This window comes from Pan paniscus, chromosome 11 (assembly GCF_029289425.2).
Source record: "Pan paniscus chromosome 11, NHGRI_mPanPan1-v2.0_pri, whole genome shotgun sequence".
Taxonomy (NCBI): Eukaryota; Metazoa; Chordata; class Mammalia; order Primates; family Hominidae; genus Pan; species Pan paniscus.
The window spans coordinates 90026106-90054071 of record NC_073260.2 but is presented as its reverse complement, the minus strand read 5'-3'; the positions used below and the strand labels follow the sequence as shown (position 1 = coordinate 90054071).

Genomic DNA, 27966 nt, shown 5'->3' with positions numbered 1-27966 from the left:
TGAAGGGTAGAAGTTCTGACACATCCCAGGAATGTTCTGGGGGAGACCGTTGGTGACCCCCTGTTATCTCTACTCATGCTGGACCTGGAGCCTAGGTTCAGGCTGAGCCACACCTCACAGGGACCAGACCCCCAGGCAGAACTCAGGGTTCAGGGTACAGAGCAGGTCCACAGCCACCTCTCAGGATATCCATCCTGGGAGCCTCTTCCTGTGAATGAAGAGCCCTGTGCTTCCACAGCTGGGGCTGTTCAGCTTGAAAAGCCACAGGCTTCACCTTGACGCCAGGCCTTTGCTTTCAGGGGTCTCCCACCTAGAATACCCCTCTCTCTTCTAACCTGGAGAAGAGACGGCCATTTTACTGTGAAGCCCCTCACCAGGCCCCACCTCTGGGACTGTGTCTTGTGCAGGCCAGACTCATCGGTGCTTGAGGCACTGCCAATCCCCCTCCCAGGGCACGATCCCAGGGAGGCCTGGCGATCGCAGCAAGGGGTATCCATTTCCGGAGCCTAGTCTGAGGTGAAGGGTTTGAACTGGGAGAAAGTGTGATGGCATCAGGGTGGCAGGTGGCTCTGTAGAGGTGTAGTGCTCAGTGCCTGCCATGGCGAATGTATCAGGAGGACACATCTGTGCACAGGTGGGTGTGGGTGTGGACCTGACTTTGACTCCACCCCCCTCTTCTTACTCCAGGAACCCAGAGAAAGGCCAAAACCTGGCTCCCCAGGTTGGAGCTCCGACCTCCCCTTTCACCCCCGCCCCCAGGTCACATGGCCTGCCTACCTAGCCCCAGCCCTGGGCATTCCCAGCTGAGAAATGCCTGCTTATGCTCAGTAAGGCGGCTTCTATAAGTGGGGTCTGGACCTAAGCAGGCCTGGGACAGCCAAGTGTCCTCCTCTGAGGAGAAGTCAGAGGGATCCCGGAGCCCCACTTTGGGGACTGGAAGGGTGTGGGCAGTATCTGAGGCCGGACCAAAGACTGACCATCCTGTAAAGCCAAAGCCCCACCCCCTCCAGCTCCACACTGAGTCCTGACTATAACCCAGCCCTGGGAGTAAGCCTTGTACTCTGTCATTCCAGTCCTGAAGCCCAGGCCCCGTCCCTGGTCACACTCCAAGCAGCCTCCTCCTTCAGGCAGCCCCCCTGCCTGCCCAGGCCCAGGACACTCTGTGCTCTGAGCCCTTGTGGCCTGGCTGAGCCCTAGGCCTGACCTTCTAGCACCCCTGGACTGTCTCTTGGATGGCAGGGATCACGCACACCCCCTGGCCCCAAGGATGAAGCCTGCCCCTCCCCTTCTGCCATCATCCCTAGCCCTGTGCACTGGGCTCAGGCCTGGGCACTCATGGAAAGCAGTTCTAGAGGTGACCCTTGAAAGGCTTCTGCCCCAGCCAGGACTTCGGCAGCCTCCAGGACTGACTGGATACCCCTGTGGGATCCCTTATTTCCCACAGTTTTTCCCTGGCTGCAACTCTGTGCTCCAGGAAAGCCCTACCCCCCAAGAAGTAGACAACACTGTTACCAGCTACACTGGCCTGAAAGCTGAACACCTCTCCCCACCTTGCCCAACTACAGTTTCTTTCCTCCGCCAGCCCTGGATGGGGTGGGGTCCTTGGAAGAGGGGTACCCTCCCAAAGTGGGTCTGTTCCAAGGACTCATGAAATGGTGATGTTTAATGAGAACCGCCCACCCCCCCCACCCTGTATATACATCTATAAAAAATTCAAATACAGCAAGTTACCATTGAGTCAGACTAGAAGGGACTGACAGGGCATTAAATACTGTGGGATAGGAGCAGGGTCAGGGGAGGGGTATACAAAACAGGGCAGAGGGGAGGGGACTGAAAAGTGTGGGTGCTGGGGGGAGGGGGATGGCTGGGCCCCCCCAGCATCAGGAGCTTATAATCTGATGGTGGCAACAGAGACCCTGGGATAGACAGGAGGCTGGGGCAGGAGGAGAAATCGGATGTGAGAGGCTCCCCTCACGTCCCCCAAGGGCTCCTGGGAGTCGCTGGCATTGGAGGGTCCAGCCCAAGGGGCCAGGGTGAGGGGGTCTTTGGTGGGTGGGTTAGCTGCATGGCTCACCTCCCCTGAGGGAGGAAGGAGGGCCAGCTTGGTGCGGCAGGGCTGGGGGCCGGCAGGCCCGGGCCCGCCGGGGTCTCCACAAATTGTGTCTGAAGAGAATGCAAAAGGTCCTCCTGCCCGTGTGCAAAATAGAAACCGGGGTCTGCAGGCTCAGCTCCGGCCTCCTGCTCCTCTGCAGGTGCTCTGCATGTCCTCATGGGGTGCCGGGCTCTGTAGAGACAGGCAGGGGCCTGTCAGGGAGGGGGCTGGAGTGGGGGTTCCCTCAGGCTCCCTCTGCCACCCAGCCTCACTCAACCTACCAGATCAAGAGACTGCTGGCAGTGGCGGCAGCGGCAGCCAGGGCCAGAGTGATGGGGACGCTGACCAAGAAGGGTGCCGAGGGTCCCCCGCCGCTGCCCAGCTCCCCAGGGTCACAGATCTTCGTGGTAGGTGGGGGTGCCAGGGAGCTGGTGGTGCTGGTCGTGGTCTCTGGGGAACATGGGGGAAACTCAGGGCAAGGCCAGGGCTGGGGTCCCATCCAGATCTGGGGGCTCATGAGACATACCATTCTGCTTCCTGCATCAGACTGGTACTGCCTCCCCCATCAGGCAGATCCTGTTTCCCAAGGCTCACAGATAACCCCTCCACCCAATGACCCCTACCAAGGATGTCCAGATAGCAAGGACCAGGAATGGCAGGAGTTGGACAGACAGGCAGAAGTGTGGCTACCCCCAGGAGCAGAGGCTGGAGGCAGCAGGGTAGAACCAGACCACAGGTTCTACCACAGGCCTCCAGGACAGCAAAGCCAGGAGGTAGGGGCGGGAGCAAGCTCACCCGCAGCCTGGGCCTCCGTGGTGAGGTGTCGCGGTTCCTCAGTCCAGGGCGTAGCGTGGGCAGCCACGCTCCAGTCACTCCATGTCCCGATCTCATTGTCCTTGGCTGCCACCTGGATAATGTACTCCTTCCCGGCGTAGGCATCTGTGATGGTGTGTGCTGTGCCGTCGGACAGCTCCACCTGCAGCCAGACCATGGGGTGGGGGTAAGGACACACCTGGGGGCCAGGAGGGTGAGGTCCCTCCAGAGGAAGTGAGCATGCCTCTGGGGAGAGGAGAGTAAAGGGCTCTGGGGGCAGTGAGGACTTCCCTGAGGAGAAGGAGGACATGGAGAATATTCTTGCCAGAGACTGGGGACATCTTAGGGAGGAGACCCCACAGGAGGGGAGTTGTCCCTGAAGGAGAGTAATGACATCTTTAAGGAGACCCGAAACACCCCAGGGGAGAATAAGGAGGTCTTGGCCCTGTGCCTACAACTCTGCTGTTGCCCCTGCTCTCTCACAGCCCCTAGCCCGGCTGAATCCCGACCACAGTCCCAGCCTGGAGGTGGCAAGGGCAGGGGGTGAGAGGAGATGGTAATGCTGTCCTCCTCTCCCACCAGGAAGCCACAGAGAGGGGAGGTTGACACACTGACTGGAGCTAGGCTACCTGAGTTCCAAATTTGGCCCCATCCCTTAGTACTGAGGTGACCAAGTTACTTAACATCCTCATGCCTTGCCATCCTCATTTGTAAAACGGCATTCATGAGAGTATCCATCTCTTAGGGTTACAATGAGGACCAAGGCATGAGGACAGCACCAAACACACTTCAGCTAGCGCTGTCATTACCATGGCTTCTGGTCACAGCCTAGGTTCCCAGATGCCCAAGGCACCTACCAGCCTGGCCCCAGCTGAGCCTCCCCTTAGGAAGGCCTCAGTGTGGTTATCACCCTGCTGGGGCGGAAAGGGGTGGGGGACAGCCCCTGGAGCTGCAGGGCGCAGGACAGCTGCTCCATTTCCTCCTGGAGGCATCGCCACCCCACTCTCGCCCCGCTGGCCCCATCCTGCTGGTCTCCCCCAACCCTCCAGGCCGGCCTGCCTGTCCGGCGCCCCTTCCAGGCCCAGGCTGGGCTCTGGTTCATCTCAGCGGCACCCGCTGCCTCATTAAGCCGCCTCGTAAACAGGGGCAGCCGGCAGGGGCGGAGGAGGGGGCCGCTCTGGGCCACGTCTGGCTTCAGGGCTTTTTTGGTCCCTGTTCCAATCTTCCCCCCAGAAAACTGGGGTCTGGGCTATCTGACCTGACAGGCTGTGAGTGCATGCACACGTGTGTGTATGTGTCTGGGCATGTGCGGTGGGTCCAAGCGGGGCAGGAAGCCCCTCCAGTTCCTGCTCAGCCTGTGGCCCTGATACGGTGGTAAAGGTCAGGGTCATGGTGAGACACCTTTTGGGCCCAGACCCTGGGCTCAGTAAATCCTAATCTCAGCCCTGGAAGATCGGAGGGTCCCAAAGACCCTCTTCTCCTGGAGCCAGGGTCCCAGTTCCACCTCTGGCACCCCAGTCCCTTTCTGCTCGGCAAAGATACCCTCTGGCTGAGTAGCCACGGCTCCTTCAGCTCTGTCTCCCTCCTGCCAGGATTAGACGGCAGATCTCCAGGTCAGTCTCTCCCCACAGGGAGGGAGCCACGGGGAACAGATCAAATTGCCGCCTCATTGTGGGCTCATGGTGGGCACCATACCTCCAGGAATGTGGCCCCCAGGAGGTCAGTGCTCTCCTCGGGGCCACATATCCTAGACCAGATCCTTCTTGCTAGGTTATCAGTGATCCCTTCATCCTCCCTCTCAAGAGAAAGGCTTCTCAATTGGCAGGAACTCCCTAGTCACTGACATCGGCCTCCCCTGGGAGTCCTCCGTGGTCTGCTGGAGCAGATGCCAGACACGCCCTCCAGGCCAGCGCAGGAGCTGCAGGGAACCCATGCTGGGTCCCAGTACTTGCCTCCCTCTTGTCCATGCTGAGACAGCCCCTGCCCAGGGCCCATTCTTTTGCAATTCCTGGTCTGTATTTTCCTCCTGAAAATCCAAATGATGTTTTTCTCTGTTCTGCCCTTCTCGCCCCCTCCCAGTCATACACCTGCCTCTCCCCAAGGTCAAGGACTGGGGAGAATAGACTCTGTTCAGAGCAAAACTTCAGCTGAAAAGAACCATAAATCTAACCAACCCCAGTGCCAGTGAGACACAGAATGGGGCTAGGATGCACTACAGGCCACGCATGTTCTCGCCACGGAGCCTGCACACTTTGCTTCTCCCACCTCAGTGTGGGGGTCAGTTTTGCGCATGGTCTTGGCATGTTAGTCACACACACGTATGGTGTACGGGTCCCGCTGGGAGACGCGTGTGTGTGCATGTTCCCGTGTGTGTGGTGGGCGGTGTGCCAGGTCCACTGCAAGGCGTGTGCGCTGCGACGCGCGCGGGGCTGCTGCCTGTAGCTCGTTAGCGGGGGAGGGGGGGCTTGTGAAACTAGACCCTGGTTATTAGCAATGCATTAGGCGCGGGCAGCTGGCCAGGCGGGAGGGACTCCGGACTCTGTCAGGGAACATGTGAGTGCATGAGCAGACTTTGTGGGGGACAGGCACCCAGGAATCGAATTACACACTTTAAAGGCCGGACTGGATAGGGGCACGAGGAGCTGGAGTTAGAGCCTGGTAGATGAGGTGGGGGTACAAGTTGACCCCCAGGAACCAGCCTGGGTTGTCCCATGGAGCACCCTCTCAACCCCACTCCTAGCCCACAGGCCTCATGGGCCACACAGAGTGCCCACGACCCTATGGGCCCAGGGCTTTCAAAGCAAGAGAACCCCAAGTCTGCCCCAGACCTCTGGCTGTTCCCCAGAGCTCTCTATTGTAGCTTGATCCAGACCATAGTCTGACCCCTTGTCCACTGCTTGGTTCCCAGCCAGGCTACCTTCTGACTCACAGCCTCAAGCTGACCCCTAAGCTGGGTCTGACTTTGGAGTCCTGATGCCAGTCAGGGCCTAAACTCACATGCTGGACCAGGCTTGACCCCACTGCCTGATCCTGACCCCTTGGGCCCATCTGTGAGCCCTTGAGGACAGGCACGTTCCTGTCCCTTGGGGCCAGCACAAGCCCAGAGCCTGGGCCAGAGTGTAAAGAAGGAGATGCCTGGTCAGGGCTGAGAGCGAGGTAAGGAAAGGGAGCCTTGCCTGTCCTGCCCGCCATCTCCCTCCCCCGCCATCTCCCTCCCCCGCCATCTCCCTCCCCCGCCATCTCCCTCCCTCACCATCTCCCTCCCTGCATTTCTCTCCACGACCCCGGGGAGCCACAGAAAGACTTATGTGTTCCCGCTGCACTAACAGGGGTCACTGGGAACCCCTAAGGACACCTGCCTCAGCTCCATCCATTCTCCCAGGCCCACCTGTCCCTTTTCCCCGCAGAGAGCCTGATGCATCAGGTCTCACAATGGAGCTGCTGCCACGTGGGATATGGGTGCCACTCACTGCACATGATTCTAACTCAGGCACCCAGGATCTTGGCCGGGCAGGGCACTCACATGCTGCCACTGGTCCAGGATGAGGGGTCGGTAGCGCAGAAAGAACTTGAGAGGAAAAGACTCAGGGTCAGGCCAGGTCGAGGGGGTCTGCCACGTCACCTCCAGCCGGCGAGGGTTGCTGGGCACTGGCCGGGCTACCACATTTTCTGGAGGATCAGGCTTCACTGTTCAGGAGACATAGCTTCATTACGACACTAATCTCTGGCAACAACCCACTTTGTCAACTCCAGCCACCATGTTGACCCTCTCATATTGCCAACCATTGTCATCAACATCATAGTCAGCGTGCCTCTTCTCTGTTGTCAATTCTGAAAACTACCATAGACAACTATCTCATTAGTTCCAAGTCTGACATCCCCATCATCACCAATGACTGTCACTACAGTCACTGTCACCAACTCTTAATATCAACATTCCAAATTTCATCTCATCATCCCATCATCCCAACCCTATCCTCATACTGACCCGCATCCCAGTAACTAAGACAATATGATGCCTCCATAGTTACCACTGTCACCCCCACTGTCACCTGGACTACCCCCTCCTACACCAGCATCACACAGTCCCCCAAGCCTGGTTTTTCACTTCAACTTGTCCAGTTCCAAACTAAGACCTGGGTCAAGGGTAAAAGACAGTCCACAGGTGTTGCAGATCTGGAGGTAGGCTGGGGATCTGATGGGAGCGCCTAAGGGCCCAGCTTATGTAGAAATACTCTGTCTAGGGATCCAGCCATGGGGTCTGGGGAGAAGACAGGGGCAGGCAGAAGGTCTGGTTGGGGCAGGGGAATAGCAGGCAGAGAGCCTGCCTGGAATAGGGCAGGGGCAGGTAGAGGGTCTGGCTGGGATGGGGGGGGTCAGGGGGAGGGCAGTATCTGTCCCAGTCCTGTCTCCTGTTCTGACACCTCATTCATCACAGGCCGTAAGGAAGCCATTAGAGTTGGGGGGGGTGCGGTGGAGGCTGCAGCTGCACAAGGGTCTGGCCCAGCCTGCCCCCCCTTCCCCCTGCTGCATGTTCTGGGAGCCAGAAAAATGATCGAAAGAGCTGCTGGACAGGTCTCTCTGCCCTTCAGGTAAAGGACATTCACTTACACGTTCACAGGTATATATGTCATGCATATATGTGCACATATATGTGCACTGTACATACCTGTGCAGAGGCATGTACATGCCATGTATACATGTGCATGCATGTGGACATCCCCACCAATGGCACACATCCACTTACATTCCCACTGGAGTAGGCAGCAGGTCCCCCCAACCGCCACACGTACCAATGGTGAACTCGTCAAAGGTGATAGCTGTGGCATTGTGGCCCAGGGCATTGCTGACACTTATGGAGACCTTGTACTTGATGGTGGAGAACAGGTGCATGTAGCGAATGTGGCAGCGGTTCTTGAGGGCTGGGTCCTTCTCACAGACCATAATTTTGGAGCCATGCCTGGGGAGAGGTGAGACCCAGGCACTGTTACGAACATCAAGGGCCAGGTGGGGCAGAGGTTGAGGAAAGGTCAAGCCCAAGGCAGGGCTGGGGTATGGACGGAGGGCATGGTGGTGGGATGGGGGAGAGGTCAGAGGTCAGGGCTGGACCCGGGTCACAGGCGCAGTTACTCACAGCACAGTCACATTGAAGGTGTTGGGAATGTAGGTGGGGGTGGGCAGATGCCAGCTGCAGTAGAAGCCCTTGGGGTAAGTGTTGGAGCGGCAGCTGAGCACAGGCTCCCGCGGCGGCACTGGGGGTGAGGACAGTATGGTCAGGGCATTCTTGGAGCTCCCAGTCCCCTGCACTGTATGGGGACAGGTGGGCCCCAGAGCCCCAGCTCTCCCCCCTCAACCCATCATTGATGCCAAAGTTGTGGCGGGGAGGCTGTCAGCGAGGGTCTGAGGCTTCCCAGGCCACAGACAGCCAGATGTTTAATTAAAGAAAAACAAGGGCTGTGCGGACACGGAACCCCCCCTCCACCTGCTCAATGGAGGCAGGAACCGTGGGGAGCAGGGGGCTGCGGGCCTCAACTCATCAATCACAGGATGGAGGTGATGTCTGGGGGAATCGGCCCCAGCCCCACATCTCCTGCCACTTTGTGTCCACTCCCAGAGGAAGACTGTGCTGCAGAGACGAGGGGAGTCTTGAATGGGTCCTCCGACTGCTGGAGTATCGGGTGCACTTCCTAGAGAAGAGACACCCCAGACTTCCCTCAGTAGAGACGGAGACACGAGGACAGGCCTGGTGGCTACACAGGAACAGCACTGGGCAGCTGTTTGTATGCATATCTATGTTTGTAGATGTCTGCATGCAGGGGTATACGTGCTACATGCATGTCTCTATGTGACATGAATGAGTGACCAGGGATCCGTAGGAGCAGCTATGCGGATGTGTGTGAATCTGCATGTCTGTGTATGATTGTGTGTGTGTACAAGTGCCTGTTGAAAGGAAGCTGCTGTTCCCTTTGTGTGTACCTCACCTTAGTGCCAGCCCCCAGCATCTCCATCGCAGACCCTTTAAGAAGCCCTTTACATGGTAAGCAGCTGCCCTCACTCTGGAATAGGAAGGCCCAGAGAGGGATAAGGACCTCTCAAGGTCAGACAGTAAGCCAGAGCTAAACCCCAGGACAGGGGTAACCCTATACACACACACTTGGGAAGTCCTTTCTGCTGTCTAGCCCGCACTCTTTTTTGCTGCCGTGAGCACTTAGCCCAGCTGTCCCACCCTCAGGCATTGGGTAAGGCGTGAGGACAGGCGGCTCAGGTTCCTGGAAGGAGGCAGCTTATGTGATCTGACCCGAGCAAGGAATGTCCGTCTGCGGCTCCAGGGACACTGACACCTCCCTCCTGTGCCTCCCCCCTCCCCCGCCCCCAGCCTGACAGGTGGACAGGAAATGGGAGGGGGGCAGCGCAATAAGCCAGGGACAGTGAAGGGGAGTGCATGTCTATGCTTGTAGAGTGGCCATGGTGACACAGGGGAACAGTGGGCTTCCATCCACAGTGTGCACGTGACTGTGAGTGACTCTGTGTGATTGCGTGTGCGTGTCCAGTATGTGTGATGCTGGGAGGGGCCTGGGGCAGAACCCCCAGGATCCAGATCTAGCTTTGCAGCAGAAGAGATGAGGGGGCAGAGAGGCATCAGGAGAACTCCAGGGCACCAGGTGGAGGGGGCAATGCTGTGGGCGGAGGCAGCTCCATTCCCCAGGCCTGTCAGGGAAAGCGGGGTCCAGCTGAGACCCCACAGGGCCAACCTGCATTCTGCCTTCCACTGTGCGCCTCCCTTGGGAAGCCTTCCGGGCCCTGCGTCCATCTCATGTCGTTCCATGTTCATCCTGTGTGCCTTTAGTGTCTCTTCCCTGTCTGCCCATGGGTGCAGAACTCTGCCTGGGGGTGGGGTGGGGGGCGGCCAAGGACACAGGAAGTGCCTTCTGGGGGCCTGTTGGCCAAGCCAGAGTTGGCAGCCACCCCAGGAGGAAAGGACATTCCGAGGTCGGCCGAGAAGCCTCCACTCCCCGCTCCTGCCACCGCCCCCCTTACCCCCAGGAAGGGGAAGGGCGCTGGGGGTGGGGTGGGGATCGGAGTGTGCAGAGTCAGCTCCCTGCTGCCCCGGACTCCTCGGAGGGCAGAGCGGGCCACGGCACTGGACTCACAGGCCCCCACCCCTGGCCAGCCTCCCCACTGACCAGGCTCCCCCACTCCCCGACTGTCCTCCCCCCTCAGACCGCGTCCCCTTCCAACCTCCCCCTCACGCCAGTTCCTCTCCCTGACTGGGGAGGTCATGGTGGGGTGGGGGTTGGGGGGCTGACTGGGGGCTTTGTCTGTCATCTGGCTACTCCTGCCTGGCCCTGGGCCCTGAGCAGGGAAGGGCTTGGGTTTCCTGACAGGGACCAGGTTTCTCAGAGGGAAAAGGAGGAAAGAAAAACAAAAGGAAGAAAAGGAGTGACTTGCTGCAGCTGGAGCCCAGCTGAGGGGCCGGGTGGGCGGAGGTGGGGGTGCTGTGAGATTGTAGGACAGTGTGAGATCAGGATGCCTGTTGTGAGTGTGTTGTGAGTTGGAGGAAAAGCTGTTTTTAAGACGCTGTGATTGCAAGGCTGTGTGTAACTGTGAGGCTCCATGTGTGTGACTGTGAGACTCTGGGTCGTTGTGTAACTGTAGGATGGGAGGCTGTGTGGGACTGGATGACTGTGTTTGCACGTGACTCAGGGTGAGGCTGTTCAATCTCGAGACTGTCTCTATGTGCAAGGCTGTGTGGCCAAGGTACTCTGTTAGAGTGCCTGTAAGTGTGCCATTGTGTCTGAACACAGTGACAGCTAGAGCTCATACATGAGGCAGTGCATATGTGATGGAGCTTAGTGAGGCTGAATGTATTTTGCAAACTGTGCATGTGGGAGGGTGCCCAGAATTCCCAGCATGTTCACACGTATGAACTGAACACCGTGTGAGTGCATGTTAAAGAGAGTGTCTGAGCAAAAGCTCTTATGCACACAGGTCACAGTATCAGGCTCTGGGCATACACGGCATCTGGGTTGCCCCTTGTGGGGGGTCTTGAGACACCCAAGTGACTGTCAGCCTGTGGCAGGGTGTCCCTGGGTCCCACGCGGGGCCGTGTGCGCGTGTGTATGCGTGCGTGTGCCCCCACTGGCCCAGGGTTTGTTTGTTTTCCTCCTAATTGGCTTGTTTTTCCATGTCCAGCCCACCAAACCGCATGTTTTTCCTCTCATCTCGCCAGCCCGCCTGGGCTGGAGCCCCCGGCACGCATGAGGCCTGCCCGCCGTCCCAGAGAGGAGGAGGGGCAAGCTGCCCACACCCTAGGCCAGGCCAGATCAGGCAGGGTGGGGCAGGGTGACCCTTCCACTCCAGCCCTACCCACGCCCCACCCACACGCCACCTCCTGCCTGGCACTCAAGGCTCAGGCCTGGCTCAGCCTTATCTCGTGGCATCCCTCGAGGCATTCCAACTTCTGGACTCCCAAATGCCCCGGCGACCTCCCACTTGTGATTTCTCCCCAGACGTCTTCTTTGACCATAGCCCTCTCCTCACTCTTTCCTTTCCAGCCAAACAGGGCTGCAGGGAAAGCAGTGCTGAACCAGGGGACCCAGAGCTTCCATCCTAACCAATCAAATAAAAGTTTTAAAAAACTGGAGAAGGAACTGTCCATTTAAAAATCATTTTAATCTCTGGTTTGTTTTAGCTTAAGATCAGAACGATACAGAATCAGCAGTGTCTTGTAAATAAAAAGATGCTACTAAAAGCAACACTGTGATCCTGCTTCCTAATGTGGGGGGTCCTTCCATCATCCTAGGGAGGAGAGGAGTCCTTAGGGCTCTGCTCGTGAGGATCCACCTGAGAGCAAGAAGGTGGATCAGGAGAAAGCAGTTCAGGGATTAGCCTGGTTAAGGAGACTTCCAACAGAATACTGTTAAGACCAAGTTCCCTTGTAAATAGAAACAAATTGCATGTGTTTGGGATAAATATTAAATAATTTTTGGTTTGAATGACCCACAAATCAGGGGTAACTCTGTCCTGTTCTCTGAGAGCTGGCAGGAAGGATAATTTGATACTGAGTGTTGCCAAAGCCAGTCTCTTGTTACTAATATAAAGTGACTGAGACGATAATGATTAATATCCCCTGTTCCTCTGACCAGGTCTTTAGAAGGAAATAATGCAATGAGAGATAAGTACCTGAAACTAATGCTACAGCCAACTCATGGCCAGCCTTCATCTGGCAGCAGGGCCTGGAGGGCAGTGAGCACTCTATATAAAAGGTCTGGGCCCTGGTCACAACAGGGCAGCTGTGGGCATGTCCCGTGGGTATAGACTATGGACATTACTTCAAGACCCAATTCCCCTCCAACGACCTCTCAAGATCACATCATCAAGAATGGGGGTCCAGGGTCATCAAGGCCCAGCCATCACAGTCAGTCTTGTCCATCCTGAGGACTTCTGGGCCCAAACTGAGAAGACAGGGATGTGGGTGACCGATGCCAAGTTGGGTTCATCCTTTTTCCATGGCACTCAGTAAATGTCCCTTTTCCCTCTGAAAGGGCCTGGGGCTAGGCTGAGTGCTCCACTTCTGATGGACCCCATAGTGGGCCAAGGAGAATTGTTAGGCTGGTCCTGCATTTCTCAAGCTGGCCAACAGGGGTCACTCCACCCATGGCTTGCAACTAAAATGTTGGGTTTTGAACGCCATCTCTTCAGTTTAGACACATTAAACAATAACCAAAAAAAGGCCTTCCCATGGGGAAAGGTACATTCCCACCAAAATACATTTTCACACCTCTTTAAGCCCTACTGGTGGGTCAGTGTTTTTGTGGAAGACCCTGAACAACCCTTCAGCCTAACATTTTACACAGTGTTCTACACCAGTCTTCTGACAGCGAGGCAAGTGTCTGCTCCCAGATCCCTTAAACATCTGCTAGGTAGCTTCTAGGGAATAAGGAGATGACTTTTGGGCAGTGGGGTGAACCATACCCAAATAAAATGAGGGCAGAGGAGCTTGAATCATTGGCTCAGGAGAAAAGAAATGAAGAAATGGAACTATGTTCAGAGTATTCACTCTGTTGGTGGGTACCTCCAGCTGGGATCTGGATGCCTGCCCACCTCACCCTCAGCAATGGTGATGGCCTTGTCATTCTGACTTCTCAAGATCCCTCTTCCAAATCACACTCACCTGGTCTTCCCTCTACCTTCTTGCTGGCTCCTTATTTCTTTTTGTGGCTCATTTCCCTCCATCGACCTCTTTAAATGCTGATGGTCTTTAGGGCTCAATTCTGGGTCCTCTTCTCTCTTCACTCCACCATCTCTCCCTTAGCCATCTCACATCCTCCCATGGCCTTAATGCTGACAACCCCCCACAAATATCCATCTCCAGCAGAGGCCTCTCCCCGAATCCCAGACGCTCAGACCCACTGGTTACCAGCCATCAACTCCCGGTTGTCCTCCAAGGATCCCACTGAACAGGTCTGCAGCAGATGTCTAGGGAGCCGCCGATCCCTTGCCCATACTATTAATACTTCTCACTCCCAAATTCTGCAGTTATTCGCCTAAGAGCTTTCTTTTGCTTTGCCTGCTGGGACATCAGGGCAAAAGTGCTGGGGAATCAAAGAGCCTCCCTCCCACCCCAGGTGAATCTCTCAATCACTGACGGGCAGGAGCTAGTGTATACACATCCCAGCTCCCTCACCCTCAGGCAGGGCAACTCAGGTGCACGTTCTGCATCTGCACAAGATGCATCTGCATCTTGGTGGTTAACATCAGTCGCCAAGAGGCAATGTCTGGATAACTCACTCTTTATTGACTAATCTAACTTCCTTTTTGTGTGTCACTTTCCCATTCCTTCGCGGTATTTCCTTCACCTGCCAAATAAACTACTTGCATAAGAATTCTCATCTTGGGATCTGATTCTAGGGAAACCCAAACTAAGACACTGTTCAAACAGCACACATTATCTTTTCCTTCCGTTTTCTTCCTGTTGCAGTCATGGGTTCCTCCAGCTGTCTTGACTCCTCCCACCTTCTACTCTCCTGTCCTTCCCACCTCCAATCCATCACCAATTCTTCGACGTCCAACTGTGCCTTCTCAGCTTCCCCAGCTCCATGCCCTGGTCCCAGGTCCTCATCCTCTCTCCTGCATCCAGTAACAGTCTCCTTCCTACCTTGGTTTTTCTCCATCCAACCTGCCTCCCTCCACTCAGAGTGATCTTTTAAGAACATGACCCAGAAGATGTCACTGCCCAGCTTCCAGGATCATGATCTGCCCCCCGTCCCTTCCTTCAGCTCCCTCTCCACATCAACACCAGCCCAAGTGGCCTTTACATGCCCTCCCAGCCGCTGAGGCCTAAGGTCACACCCAGCTCTCTGCCAGAAATGATGTTTCAATGCGTCTTCTAAATCACCATTCGCTTCCCAAGTCTCCATTCACTTCCCACTCCAGGATGCCTTCCTCCTTCCCTGGAGCCTCCTGGAGCGCCTTGCCTATACCTGTATAACCACATATCCCACTTCCCTCCCTGAGGCCCTCTGACTAGCCCTTGTGGAAGCAGACACAGTGAGGCTCCTCTAGCTCAGATCCGTGACCTGAGGGTCTCTCCCCACTCATGTCCCAGGTGAGCCATGCCTTACCAGCTCTCTGCCTATGTTGTCAGAGGGAATAGGGTTTTAGGATACCCAAGACCTCCACGGGGGTGGGATGTGTGGGCAAATTGTCTAGGGGTCTGGACTCAGTGGGCAAGACTGGGCTCAGAGGCCAGAAGAGCGGGCCAGGACAAAATCAGAGGGCAAGGGTCAGGCTGCAGCTCTCCCCTCTCCGTATCCCCCTAACAGGAAGGGGACTTGATCTGGGCTAGGAGTCTGGGTCTCAAGGAAGGAGGGAGGCTGGATGAGGGGTGGGGGCAACACTTACAGCCCACATGCAGCAGGACTTGGTGGCGCAGGTGCCAGGAGTCACGGTGGAAGCAGGCGTAGAGACCACTGTGGCCCAGTTCCAGGCCACGGAGCACCAGCTGAGAGCCGTTGAGCAGGTCAGGGGCCAGGTCTGTCCCATTTACCCTCCACGTCACCGCAGCATCCCAGTTTGCTGTCCCACATGGCAGTGTCACGTCAGAGCCCAGGCGCTCGTACTGCACATGGGGTGCCTCTGTGGGGGGTGGGGGCACAGGGCAAAAGTCACAGGTCACAGCCCTGCCCAGCACCCGCAGGCGAGCGTGCTCAGACAAGAGCCTGTGAGGATGGATGAGTGAGGACGAGAGGCTCGGTGTCTGTGTCAATGTTTGGGGAGATGGAGAGTGTTCAAAGCTCCTCTATGCCTGTGCAAGTGTGTGGGTATATGAATGTCTCCAAATGTGAATGTGAGTGAGCATGTACAGGGGCTAGGTATGTGAATGGGCGATCTTCTGTGTGTGTGTTTGCATGTGACAGAGAGTTTGCATAGTGCTGAGAGGGGTCAGTTCTCAGAGAAAACCCAGTTCCTCTCCAGTCCCTGGGTTTTTTAAAGTTTCCTGACCCCCATGACCCTGATCTCTTGCCACCCACAGGCCCAGCCCAGTTACTGACGTCCATTATTACCCAGGCAAGCTGGCATTGAAGGGCCCCACTCCTGGACTCCTTTTTCTGTCTCCCTATCTCTTTCTCTTCCCCCATCCTTGTCTCTTTCTGTCCTGTCTCTATCCCCACCTCCCCGATCTCTCTTCCTGTCTCTCTCCCTTTCCTCTGCCTTCCCAGCCTGCCACCCCACAACAACCCGCCCCTCAGCCATCCAGGGCTCAGGCAGCAGCAGAAGAAGGGAGAATGGGCAGCAGGGAACCCTAGGGAACTCCTGGCAGCTGTCAGGTTCACAAGGCAGGAACTACTTAGGGCAGGTTGGGGGCTTGGGGGGTGCGGTGCTGCTGGGATGGAGCCAGCACTCTGACCATTCCTCTCCTACCCCCAGGAGCGGCCTGTCAGAGCCAAAAGCAAACCCCAGCCCTGCCTTCAGCAACCCAGGCGTGATGGACAGAGCCCAGGAGACTGGAAATGGAAGGGTGGAGGCGAGCACCTGTCGATAGGCAGCGCGAAGTGGGGGAAGCGATCAGGGCAGAGAGGCAGATTTAAGATGCAGGCACACAGAGATAGGGAGATGGGAATCTCAGGACACCCCCTTCTCATCCTATCCCCTGAGCCTGAGAGACAGACACTTCCCAGGTCTTGGCCAGATCTGTGGAGTGAGGGTGGGAGAGGAGAAGGGAAGGGGGAGAGGGCAGCAGTTGGGGTGGGGGGCTGCGGGATCCCTCGTTAACACTCGCTTACATCTCCCCTCCAGAGAGCCACCCTGCTGAGCTGGGGGATTTTCAGAGGCAATTCCTGTTAACGAGCCAATTAAGTTGGGCCAGTGGCCTCTTAATTAGACTTGTTAACACCACCAAGACTGCAGGGGTGTAGGGATCCCCCTTGGACCCACTGGCCACGCCCTCCTCCCATTGCAGCCCCCTCCTCAGCCCTGCTTTGCTCTGCGCTGGAACATCTGTCCCGGTTTGCTGCCTCTGTCGTCCTCGCTGTGCCAGGGTCTCTCTGTGACTCCGGCTCTCTCTCCCTCGCTGCCTATCTCTATCCTGCCCCTCTCTGAGCCTCTCTGTCCCTGTCAGAGAAGAAGGAAGCAGGAGACCCAGCCAGCCCTGACCACTCGTCTGTGGAGCCTGGGACCAGCCAGACAGAGGATGAACGGGCGGAAGGGCGGTGGCTGGGGGCCTTGGAGGCCACAGCTGTGAGGCTGGACCAGACACTAAACAGGGGCCTCCCCCTGACCAGAGGCCCAGTGTCCAAGACTCCGGCCACTGAGCCCCCCCAACAGTCCACCAGCTCCAGCCACTGAGCCCCCCTCCAGCCTCCCTTCCAAAAACCTGGAGCTTCCAGGAAACACGCCAAGCCCCTCTCTCTGCACCCCCTAGCAGAGACTTTGCATCCAGCTGCCTGAGGAGGAGGCTGAAAACTGACCTTTGGGGAGGGGGCGTGGCCATCATGGTCCCAGCAGCAACACATCAACACTGACCAGGCAGCTCAACGCTAACGTGGACCCAGTGTGGCCCTTAATCCTGGGGAGCAGGTACAGCCACCACATGAGGACACAGCGACCGAACAGCACATTACATACAATGGCTATGGGATAACACCTCCCCACCACACCTTGTCTGCTGCACAAAAAAAGTAGAAACACAACCTGACAATAATGACAGACCGATGATGTAAAGGCAGGGCAGAACGAAAAAATCACAACACAATGGCAGAAGACAACCACAGGCCACAATGGAGAGGTGGAGGGGTAAGAGGACATGACAAGCACACAGTGTCACAACTGCTACAATAACACAACAATGGCAATACACGCAACCATGCAACTGCTCCAAAGATGGCAGTGATTTAATCTTTTGTCTCTGGACAGCTCTGCTCCCGCCCCGTGGGTGCCCCTACTGATGTGCTGTCCATTTCAGAAATTAAATCAAGCAGCAGGGGGAGGATGGGGTTCTTGGCCCTGACGCGGTGACAAATGCTCCAAAGGAATCAGCTGTGAAAAGGTTGTTAGAAGCCAGGATGAGAGACAGAGACGGGATGAGGTCATGGACATGGAGAACACAGAGGGACAGAGCTGACGGCTCCCTCACACCTGCACACACAGGCTCACAGGGGGACCACATGCCAGAAACAGTCCCCCCGGGCATCCTAAAGCAACTTCACTTTGCCACACACACAGGAACAAGGGCAGTCACCCCTAAAGAAGAAGGACATACAGGACAGTCATCCACAAGGCCACAGTCACACACAAGTTCACAGTCACACAGGGACACTGTCTCACTTCAGGAATGGTAACACCTGATACGAGATCACATGTACACCTGAAGGCACAGCAGTTATGCCCAGGGACACAGGGAGACAGTTTAATACAAACACACAAAGAGAAACAGAGAGACACAATTACATGTGGGGTACAGTCTCAAACACAAGGATGCAGCCCCACAAAGGGCATGCAGACAGGCAAGGTGACATAGACAATGTCACACGTGAGGAACAGTCCACAAGGATACAGCCACACAGAGAAATGCACTCAAACAGGGACACACTCTCACCCTCACAAGAACACAGTTTCACACTCTCAGAGAGGTGGCCTTATGTCCAGGACCATGGGGACACAAGGTAGAGACCACTGGCAGGCCCTAGGGATGCCCAGTCAATGCCCCTGGGGCTGGCCAGGATCTCTCCGGGTCTCACTGTTGATCTCATAAAGAAGAGGCCATATAAGCCTCGACTCACTACCCACAGCCTTGAGGGTGGCAGAGCCCAGCCACCAGGGTCTGCTCCATGCCTGGTCCCTGGAGAGGCCCTCACCCTCTCTGCTTTCACCCAACCCGACTGACACGGAGTAGGAGGTGGGAATCATGCAGGCAGGGAGCTTAGGAAGCCTGGTTCAAGGTGAGTTTTGAGTTCAGACCTCGGGCTGATGTTGCTGTTTGAGGTGCTGCCTCAAGTGCAGTAGAGGGGCAGGTGGCCAAGTTAAGAGGGCCTCTGTTAACACCGCTCCTTGTCCTGTGGGCTGTGGGCAGGCCTTGCCCCTCACTGGAGAAATAGGTAAAGGGAGGGCAGGGAGGCTGCCAATGGCCGAGCCCTGAGCTGTCCCTCCCCCGTGTGGCCATTCCAGCTGATTAACCTGTCCCTTCCTTAGTGCACTGGCTCTCTCCCGCATATTAGCCTGTCCCCTCATCTCATTCTCAGTCCACCTTCTCTGTCCCCATCCTCCGTCTGGGATGAAGCTGAGGGTAGAAGGTGACCTGCAGTCTTGCCCACTGTCTCCAATCGGTGCCTCCAACTGCACCCCACAAATCTCCGAGAGATCCCCTTTCACCCAGATACAATATACAGGTCCCGCCCCAGCCTCCCCCGTCAACTCCCATCCCACCTGCCTGTACCCTATGCCACCCTAGTAAGAAGACAGATCATCTCAAGCCAGAGACACCGTCAGCATTCGACCACCCTAGTGTGAGTGTGGAGGACTGTGCATATCAGTGTCACATGACTCCATGTCCCTCTGGGTGGTCATGTGTGACAATGCCAGTGTGTGACTCTTGGGTGGTGTCAGGATGCAGCTATGCCAGTGAGGGTTCATGCCCAGCTCTGAGAGGGGGGTCAGCAGGCGGCTCCCGTGAGCACTCACCCTGTGGACTGTGTCTCTGGGCGTAGACAACTGCGGCGGCGGCAGCAAGCACAGCACAGCAGGCCCATGGGACAGGAGCAGCCATCTGTTGGGAGAAACCGGGGTGGGGGAGGGGACAGCATCAGCTCAGGCAGGACTGTCCTGGGGAGCCCCTCCTGTTCTCAGGCAAGACTGGGAAATCCCAGCCCTAGGGCCCTGGAGAGGCCCTCACCCTCTCTGCTTTCACCCAACCCGACTGACACGGAGTAGGAGGTGGGAATCATGCAGGCAGGGAGCTTAGGAAGCCTGGTTTAAGGTGAGAGCATCTTGACCCCAAAATGCCCTTCTTAATGGGGCTCAAGATCTTCTTTCAGGCAACAGAAAGCAACATTATTGGCATCTGCAGGCAAAGGTTTGCTAAGATGGTAGAAGGCAACCTATGGTGGTTTGCTGTTCGATAAGACTAGTGGCTACACAATGTTGTCAACTGCAAATGAGTTACAGAATATTGGTAATGCCAGGGCCATTTTTCTAAAAAAAAAAAAAAGTTTACTGGTGAGGTTAGCTAATTAGCTATAAACATCATAAACTGAAAGGGTAATGTTTTAACTCAATTGGAGGTCTGTACTTCTCCAGATTGCTTTGAATGGCAGGCCCCCTGCTGTGCTCCTGGGGAGAGAGCCTGAAACCTGGATGCTCGGGAGCTCCTCAGATCCATCATCTGTCCCCGACACCCCTGCGGCGAGCCTTGCCACTGGGCCCTGAGAAGCTCAGAGCAGTCGAGTCAGGGCAGTGGGACATGACCCAGGTCAGATGTGGCTTTTCTGTAATTGTACACCAATGATCAAGAGAAAATGAAGGATTTTAATATGTAAGTCCTTGTCAGGGACCCCGGCCCACCCTTGACCCCAGCCATGTGCCCCTAGGAGCCTGGGACCCCCAGCCCAGTAGACGTGCATCAGTGTCCACATGCACCCATGCAAGTACACAGGATGCACTCAGGACATGGCCCCAGAAGCCAGGATGGATCCAGTGCCCCCCAACCTGGTGTCCTGCTTCCTGAGATGAGTCCAACTATTCTCTCCCCCTCCCCCAGCACACACCTACACTTGATGGCAGGGAAATAATTATTTCCTACAGAATGGGCTGCAAATGTAACAAACCCCTTGACCTTCAGTCTGAAGAGAGAGAACTATCAACCACACAGAAGCAAAGATCCAGAGAAATACTGAGGGATGCTACCAGACACTCAACCAGGGCCACTCTCCGAGATTCCAGCCAGCCACACAGCAAAGATGCTGGCCGGGGACACTGCCCCAAACCACCAGACAGAACCCCAAAGAAACAGCTCCACACACAGTGGAAGATACACCAGAGACTGTTAGCAGGACCATCAGACAAAGCCAAAGAGACAGGTAGATGAAACCAGATAACCAGCCAGAGAGGTGGTCAGAGAACAGCGACACAATCAAAGGACCCACCAGAAACACTGTAAAGGACTCAGCTAGACCCAGGCAGATACACTGCCGAAGGACGAGCAAGGAGCACAGGCAGTGAAGCCATCGGCGACAAAGCCAGAGAGCTAAGACACTGTCAGAAACAGTGCCAGAGAAACTGTCTGACACACAAGCAGAGAAATACCAGAGAAACTGATAGACGCAAACAGGCGTACACCCAGAAAAACAGCTTGAGAGAAGAGCCAGAGCCACAGCCAGATGCTCAGTCAGGAAGTATCCACACCACTCCAAACACTGCCAGAGACACTGTCAGACACACAGTCAGACACACTGCCAGAGACACCGTTAGAAAGACTGCCAGAGAAACAGCCAGACACACAGCCAGAGAAACTGACAGAGACGCAGTGCCAGATACACCCCGAGAAAGTGCCAGAGACTCAGCTCCAGACAGTGCAGACATAGCATAACAGAGACAAATGTGGGTATCAGCCTGAAGCAGCTGCGGAGAGGCTGGAGAGCAATGGACTTCCTGGGGCTTCCTGTGGGAGAGGGCTCCTGCCTGCCTTTTGCTACCCTTGACCCTCTCCAGGAAAGTCCCCTCCTCTGAGCCTGCTTTTCCTTTCCTCCCTGTCACAGCCACAGGTGCCCTGACTGCCCCTCCCTGGCACAGTAAATCTCTCTGTGTCCTAAGTGGCCCCAGCTACCCTTTGTGCATCAGTGACTCCTGGCGCCTTAGCTACCACTTGGCCTGGCTCCTTCTGACCCTCAGCCCCTCACCACTCTTCAGCTACTCCTCAGGCCTAGGAGGTTAAGACAATGGCCAAAGTTACACAGCCAGCAAGCTGTGCAGCCAGGAAATGAACCCAGGACTGCCTGAATTCAGAGCTTGTGTAAGAGAGAGAAAACGAGACCAGCAGCCAGAGGCCTACCTGGTTCCCCGACCTCAGCCCTAGCCAGTCGCCCTCACACCCTCCCCCACTGCCTCTGCCATCTGTCCATGTCTTTCTCCTCACAGCCAGGAAGATCCTCCGCCTCAGTGCCAGGCCCACTGCCCACCACATGGGAGCAGGAACCAGGGCATGGGCAGGCAGAAGAGCAGGCGGAGCGGCTGAGGTTAGATCCAAGGATGGGAGTGTTCAGGGAGAGGAGGAATGGGTGGCCTCTACTCCCAGCTCCCTCCTGGTCCACACAAGCACACACTCCCACGTGCATGCGTGCACGCGTGCGCATACACACACACACACTCAGGCCCCCGCGGGGGGAGGGGTGGCTTCTTCATCAAAGTCGCCTCCATCAGCCCGATGAGTTACTGTAAGGGCCGGGCCCTGGGCCAACGGGGCTGCAGCCACGGGAGACGGGCGCTGCTGAGAGTGAGTGCTGCAGAGTGGGGGTGGGGTGCCAAGACAGACACTGCAGGGTTGGGGGCACCCAGAAAAGGGAGAGACTCAGGGAGGGGAAACAAGAGGGAGGGAGAGAGGAGGAGCTCTGAGTGGAGACCCAGAGGGACAAGGAGAGGCTGAGATAGGAAGAAATAGAAGAGACGCAGGGGAAAAGATGGGGCATATAGGAGATGGGCAGAGACTCAAGGGCAGAGGGAGAGACAGATCCAGAGAGAAGAGAGGAGACCCTTGGCAGGGTCTCTGCCCACCCTAGAGCATCTCCGTGGCCTGCCCAGCTCCTTTAGCACAATGGAGGATGGGATGGTGGTCAATGCAATGTGAGGCAAGAACAGGGCCTTCCTGGAGGCTGGAAGGATTCTTGCTGGGGATCTAGGACCCCAACCCCTAGGGTACAAGGGTAAAACCCCATCCCTGCCCCTGCCCCTGCCCCTGCCCTGCCCCTGCAGATCCAGAAAGCCCCAGGCCAGTTTCACTTCCCCCTTTCCTCAGACTCCCAACTGGGCCCAATGCCCAGTTTGGGAGGCTGAAGCCAGAGGCATCCAGGACACACCTCCATCCTGCCCTGGCTCACTCCAGGCCACCCATCCCAGGGCAAAGAGCATCTTTCCTGGGAATTTTCCAAGTCCACACCCCATGGCTCTGAGATAGATTTGCAGGATAAATCCCATAGAGCCCCAGATAAGGGCTCTGCAAATTAGCCCAGGATTCCTCTCAGCCCCTCAAAGAGGTCAGCCCCAGAATGAGGAGGGAACAGAGGGGGTACCCCATAAGCAAGGAAGGAGCCCAGCGCCCAAAAGCCCCTGAGCCCCTTGTCAGCACAAGGGTCCCTGCACCTCTCCCAGAACAGAACCCTAGTGTCATCATTACTCCCACACAGGTAACACATTAAGAGTCAAATTCTGGGGCCTCAACTTACTGCCATTGTCCCACTGTGGCATAAAGATACCATTACACAATGATAACAACACCCATTGAAAATGACACAGTTGTACCGTTGACAATGACACACAGGGATGTTGACAGTCACCACGATGACAATAATGCAGTGAGTGACAGAGAGTCACATACATTGACACCAACAAACGCGGCAATGATACCAGTTGACACTGACACAGTCACAGTGACGGTAACCTCAGAATCAAAGATGCAGTGAGACTCAGTCACATCGAGTCACACTGACGGTGACATCAACACAGTGACACAGCGATATTGATAGACTCAGTAACAGTCTCACAGAATGATACTAGTCCACAGCAATACTGGCAGCCCTGGAGTCTGACAGCCGCCGTCGGTAACAAACAGACACAGCGACAGGCTCCAGGTCAGGAACCCCTGTTACCCAGTTTAAGAATCTGGCTTAGGACCCAAGACCCAAGAACCGTCTTGCCAGTCCCAGCAATGTTCCGGTTGACCTGTACCCCTCCCCTCACCCCATGCCCAGCTGAGGGCAGAACCTGGGGGAAGGAGGTGTGAGTTTTGGAAAGCCTCTATTTATCCCTGCAGAATTACAGCAGTTTAGATTGTAGAAGGCCAACCCTGGGGAAGCCCTGCCGCCATCAGGTCAGGGTGGGGGATAATGAGCACCACTAACTGCGTCTCAGCTGTAATTGTGTGTGCGGGTTGATCTGTAATAGTGTGTTGCGCACTTCAGGGTTTGGGTTGCTGTGGGCACGCCGAGGGTCAGGTAGGCTCAGTCTGGCCTGGACAATGAATGATCAGGGGGGCCTCAAGGCAAGTGACCTCAAAGCAAGGTTACTACTCCAACTCCGAGGCAGGGAATTGAAATCCAAAGAAGGTCACCGGATGGAGTCCCCCCATTGCCAGGCATCAGGGTGGGTTCAGAACATCCATCTGATGAAGGGCATCCGGCCCAGCACAGAGCGGAGGGGACTCCCCACAGCTTCCAGTCCCCGCTCTGACTCCCATAGCCCAGACTCCAGAATCCCACAGTGAGGGGAAAAGGCACCTTGTATCCTGGAGCCTCATCTCCTTCACCTCTCCCCACAGCAGCCTAGAGGGCCCATCTCAGGAATGAGGCAAGAATGCAGGACACAGCATGGACTCACTGATTCAAACGCCTGGGGACTCTAGAAGCCTCAGACCTGCAGAGGAATTAGGTTGGAGCAGAGAAACAGAGATACATAGACTTGGAGATGGAGAAGGAAATGAGAGACAGAGCGGGGGCAAAGACAGGGACAAGGACATGGTGGGCAGGGAGGAACAGTACTGGCTGAAGGGGGAGCCTGGAAGAGACAGTCAGGGCAGGCGAGAAGCTCCAGGACAGGGAGGAGGGGCTGAGGCTGGGAGGCCCCCAGATCCCACCAGGCCTAGGCAGCCTGGACAGCGTGGGCGGTGGGGGCGGGGGCAGAGGCCTGAGCGGTCCAGAGGCTTGGGGGGTGGGGGAACCAGGCCGAGGAGGGAGGCCTGGCCCCTGGCAGCTGGCCCGGCAGGCCCCTCACCAGGGAAGGGCGGGCCTAGGTCAGGGGCCAGCTCGTGGGCTGGGGCCGGCTAGCCATGGGCGGGCAGGTTCCCACTCCCTATGGTGTTTCTCCCTCCTGTCTCCGAATCTCTGATCTCTAGCCCCTTCTCTGAATCTCTAGGTCCTCTCTGAATCCAGACCTGCCTCTCCTCTCAGCTCTCTCAGTGACCCCACCTCAAGTGGCATAGGGCTCCAAGCTGTGCTTGGGTTCAGGATTCAAGCTTTACCTCCTCCTGGGCTACCATGTCCCCACCCACGCCAGGGGCAAGCCTCAGTCCTCAGGGGAAATGACCCTACCCAAGCTTAGGCCCTGTCCTCCTCCTTAGAAGGGGGCAGAATAAGCCAAGCACCAGTAGGAAGGGGCCAGGAGGGAGGCAGGGGGAGTGGTCCCCCAGCTCTCGACGCTGGCTGAGGCTGTGGAAAAGGAGGCGGCCCAATTGAGTGAGTTGGGGGGGGTTGGTATCCGCACCTGCTGTTGTGACCTCCACAGCCGGAGATGGGGGCCTGGAGGGGACAAGATTCCGATGGATTTTGGCAGCGGCCTGGACTCTGAGTGCTCAAAACCCCCATTCCCAGCCTCTTGCACCGTGGGGACCCTGAGATCAGCATGTGCGTGCCCTGCTGCACGTGTGTGCGGGCGTGTTGTTGGGGGAGCCTGGGGCCCTCCCATGATGGGCCTGGCTGGGCAGCTGGGGAGGCATCCTGGGGAGATAGGAATCTGTCACCAGCCTGTGCCCACATGTGGAGGCCCACTTGGGGCCCCGCATGCTGCCTAGTGACCTGGGCATGGGCTTGTATATGCACATACATGCAGGCCTGTGCTTAAGTAGCCCTCTAGATGCAGAAGGCCTGGGCTTTCACCCTCAAAAGTCATCTGGTCCAGCCCCCTGCCTCTTGAATGGAGAGGAGGAAGAGGCAGATAAGTTCGTATCCTCCCTTTGGACACATAGGCTCTGGAGAGTTTCACAGAACCTGAGGTACTGGTGCCAAATCCCCCAGCCCCCAACCCCAGTCCAGTCTCTTCTGGCTTCCAGAAGAATCAGGAAGCCCCCTCCACCCAGGAAAGGCAAACACACCAGTCAGGCTAAGTCTGTGGGGGAGCGGGGTACTGCTCCTCTTGTAGGGACAGAACGCTGCAGCACGTTAGACAGCTGGAAGAACTCAACGAAAGGCAGGGGATGGGCAGAGCAATAGGGTTGACTGAGACTTCCCTTAGCAGGGGGGTGGGGTAAGGAAAGGCCCGAAGCGGACGCCGGGGACAGGAAGGAGGCTGCAAGGCAGGGCCCTCCGTGGAGACAAGGATGGATAGAATGGCTTTCCAGAGTTGGAGATTAGGACAAAGACCTATTTGCCTCAGCATCTCCTACCACACCCACCCCTGGCCCCATCACTGCTATGGTGCAGACACACCCTTGAATCCATACACAGAGGCCCATGCATGCAAGCTCACACACACACCCACCCACCCCCACACACACACACACACCCCGGGGGGTGGGGGCAGCAGTGCATGTGATGCATCGGCTTATAACAAAAAAAACCTGAAGATGGTCGTTCTGACAGAGCCAGAGTTGGGTGGGGGGAAAAGAAGCTTCGAATGTCTTCTGTGTTCTGTTCTCTCTGCCCCCTAATGTGCATATGCACCATGCACGCTACTTCTGAGGAGCCTCCTGGTCTGCTGGGCAAGACCGAGCCATCCTTCCTCCCCTTTCCTCCCCTCCTCACAGTGGGGAAGCCACAGCAATCTGTTGCTGATGGGTAAACACAGGCGTGAGTACGCGCACACACGTGCTCACACACACACCAGCCACTCAGGCCACAGAGCACCCAACGCTCACTTCACCCCGAGACAGAGCACACACTTGGGCTCTCACTACACCCGGCAGAGCTCTCAAAGCCCCCGCCTCCTCAGACACACAGGGCCAGAGCTTCACAGACACACCCAGGCAGCCTCTCGCAGACACTGGCATTCAGAGCCTACCATCGTGGCCACACATCAGGGCCTCCCACATGGACACCCACTCCCACAGCCCGGTACACGCTGGTGTGCGTGCACACATTACAGTCACACTCACACACACAGACTCCCTCACACAGCCATGGTCTCACATATGGATACCATCACACACTCCGAACAGTCAACCTTCCACAGAGACACCATTGTACACTTCCAGAAGCTCAGGGCCCCCAGTCACCCTCGGCCTCTCACGCCCCGACACCGGCAATGGGAAACACCCACATACACACCCTGAACAGCCACACTGTGCCAGCACCTCAGGTTGCCTAGCCGTGCCTGAGGGGAGGGACAGAAAGCCTAGGGATGCCTAGGGCAGGAAAGAAAAGGAAAGGAAATACTTCGTTGGTCCCTAAAAAGTGAGAAAATAAATGATTATTCCCCAGGCAGCTCCTTCTTCCCCAAACCCTGCTTTCAACAGCATTAGGGAATGAAAGGAGATCCATTCCAGACAGGAGAGGTGAAGGAAGTACCTGGGGGAGACAGATGGTGGCACTGGAATCAGCAAGAGCCAGAAAGGCCCAGAAATCAGCCGACTTCCCAGGCCCTTGCTGCCTTCCCTCATCACCCTCTCTTCCCCACGATGCGGATCGGCAGCAGCTGTCAGCCTAGCTATCTGCTGTGTGATCCCAAGGCCTCTTCAAAACCTCTATGTGCCCATAACTGTCTAGCAGGCACCCAGATGTCTGGCCTGGCTGCAGAAAGGGCAGGAGAAGGGAAGGAGATGAGACCTCCACTCCAGTCCCCCAGCCCCCACCAAAGCCCTGGCATCACTGTCAGCCCACAGAGAGGTAGGGCAGGAGAAAGGAAGGAGATGAGACCTCCACTCCAGCCCCCCAGCCCCCACCAAAGCCCTGGCATCACTGTCAGCCCACAGAGAGGTAGGGCAGATGCCCAGCATCAGGAGGGGAGCAGGCAGAGCCAGCGGGTGCTCCTCTAACTAACCACTGAGGAGGAGAGTCCTAAGGTGTCCTTGGACCCTGCAGCCCCGCCCCCATCACTGAAGGAGTAGACGCGGAGTCGCTGTCCAGTCAGAATGGAATCCAGGCTGTGCTGGCCAGGCCCCAGCCCAGGAAAGATCGGCAATGCTGCAGACATCCTTGCCACTTGCCACTCCAGGTGTAGCTGGGGCCCTGATGCCTCCATCCTAAAAGGAGCCTGACGTGACTCCACGGAAGACAGGCAGGACCTAAGGAAACCAGGCAGGGGTAATGCCATAAAGCCAGGTGATAGGGACTTCGGGGAAGGGGGCAGTGGGGACAAAAGAAACCAGGCAGCAGGGTGTAAGGAAACCAGGTGACAGGGCCCCAAAGAAGGTAGGTGGTGGGAGCCAAATGAAATCAGGCAGTGGGGACTAAAGTTAGCTAGGAGGTGTGGACAAATGAAGCCAGGCTTTGGGGATCAAATGAAATCAGGCAAGAGGCCCACAGGATGTGAGAAAAGAAAGATATCAGGAGCTCATCCCCTCTGTCTAGATGTCACCCCCACACGCTGGGCCTCTCTCTCTGTAGCCCCCCTTCCACTCAGGCGGTGGTCCCCTCCCCCAGGCCAAT

At 56.6% G+C, this 27966-nt stretch overlaps 1 protein-coding gene across 13 annotated transcripts in view; it reads right to left on the bottom strand.

Annotated features, from left to right (window-relative positions):
* Positions 1-1727: 1727 nt before the first annotated feature.
* CNTFR (ciliary neurotrophic factor receptor) overlaps positions 1728-27966 on the bottom strand; it is a 38912-nt gene continuing 12673 nt past the window's right edge. For 6 of the 13 annotated variants that reach the window (XM_034967340.3, XM_034967341.3, XM_034967339.3 and 3 more), the window contains 7 exons: positions 19085-19169; positions 14810-15043; positions 8040-8157; positions 7699-7865; positions 6429-6592; positions 2888-3068; positions 2370-2542 (listed from right to left, as the gene is read on the bottom strand). In XM_034967340.3, the coding sequence (XP_034823231.1) occupies positions 2370-2542; positions 2888-3068; positions 6429-6592; positions 7699-7865; positions 8040-8157; positions 14810-15043; positions 19085-19169 (1122 nt within the window). Of the gene's footprint in view, positions 2285-2369; positions 2543-2887; positions 3069-6428; positions 6593-7698; positions 7866-8039; positions 8158-14809; positions 15044-19084; positions 19170-27358; positions 27603-27966 lie in introns of those variants that run through there. The other 7 variants (XM_055117282.1, XM_057303158.2, XM_003829802.4 and 4 more) reach the window with 4 other exon arrangements.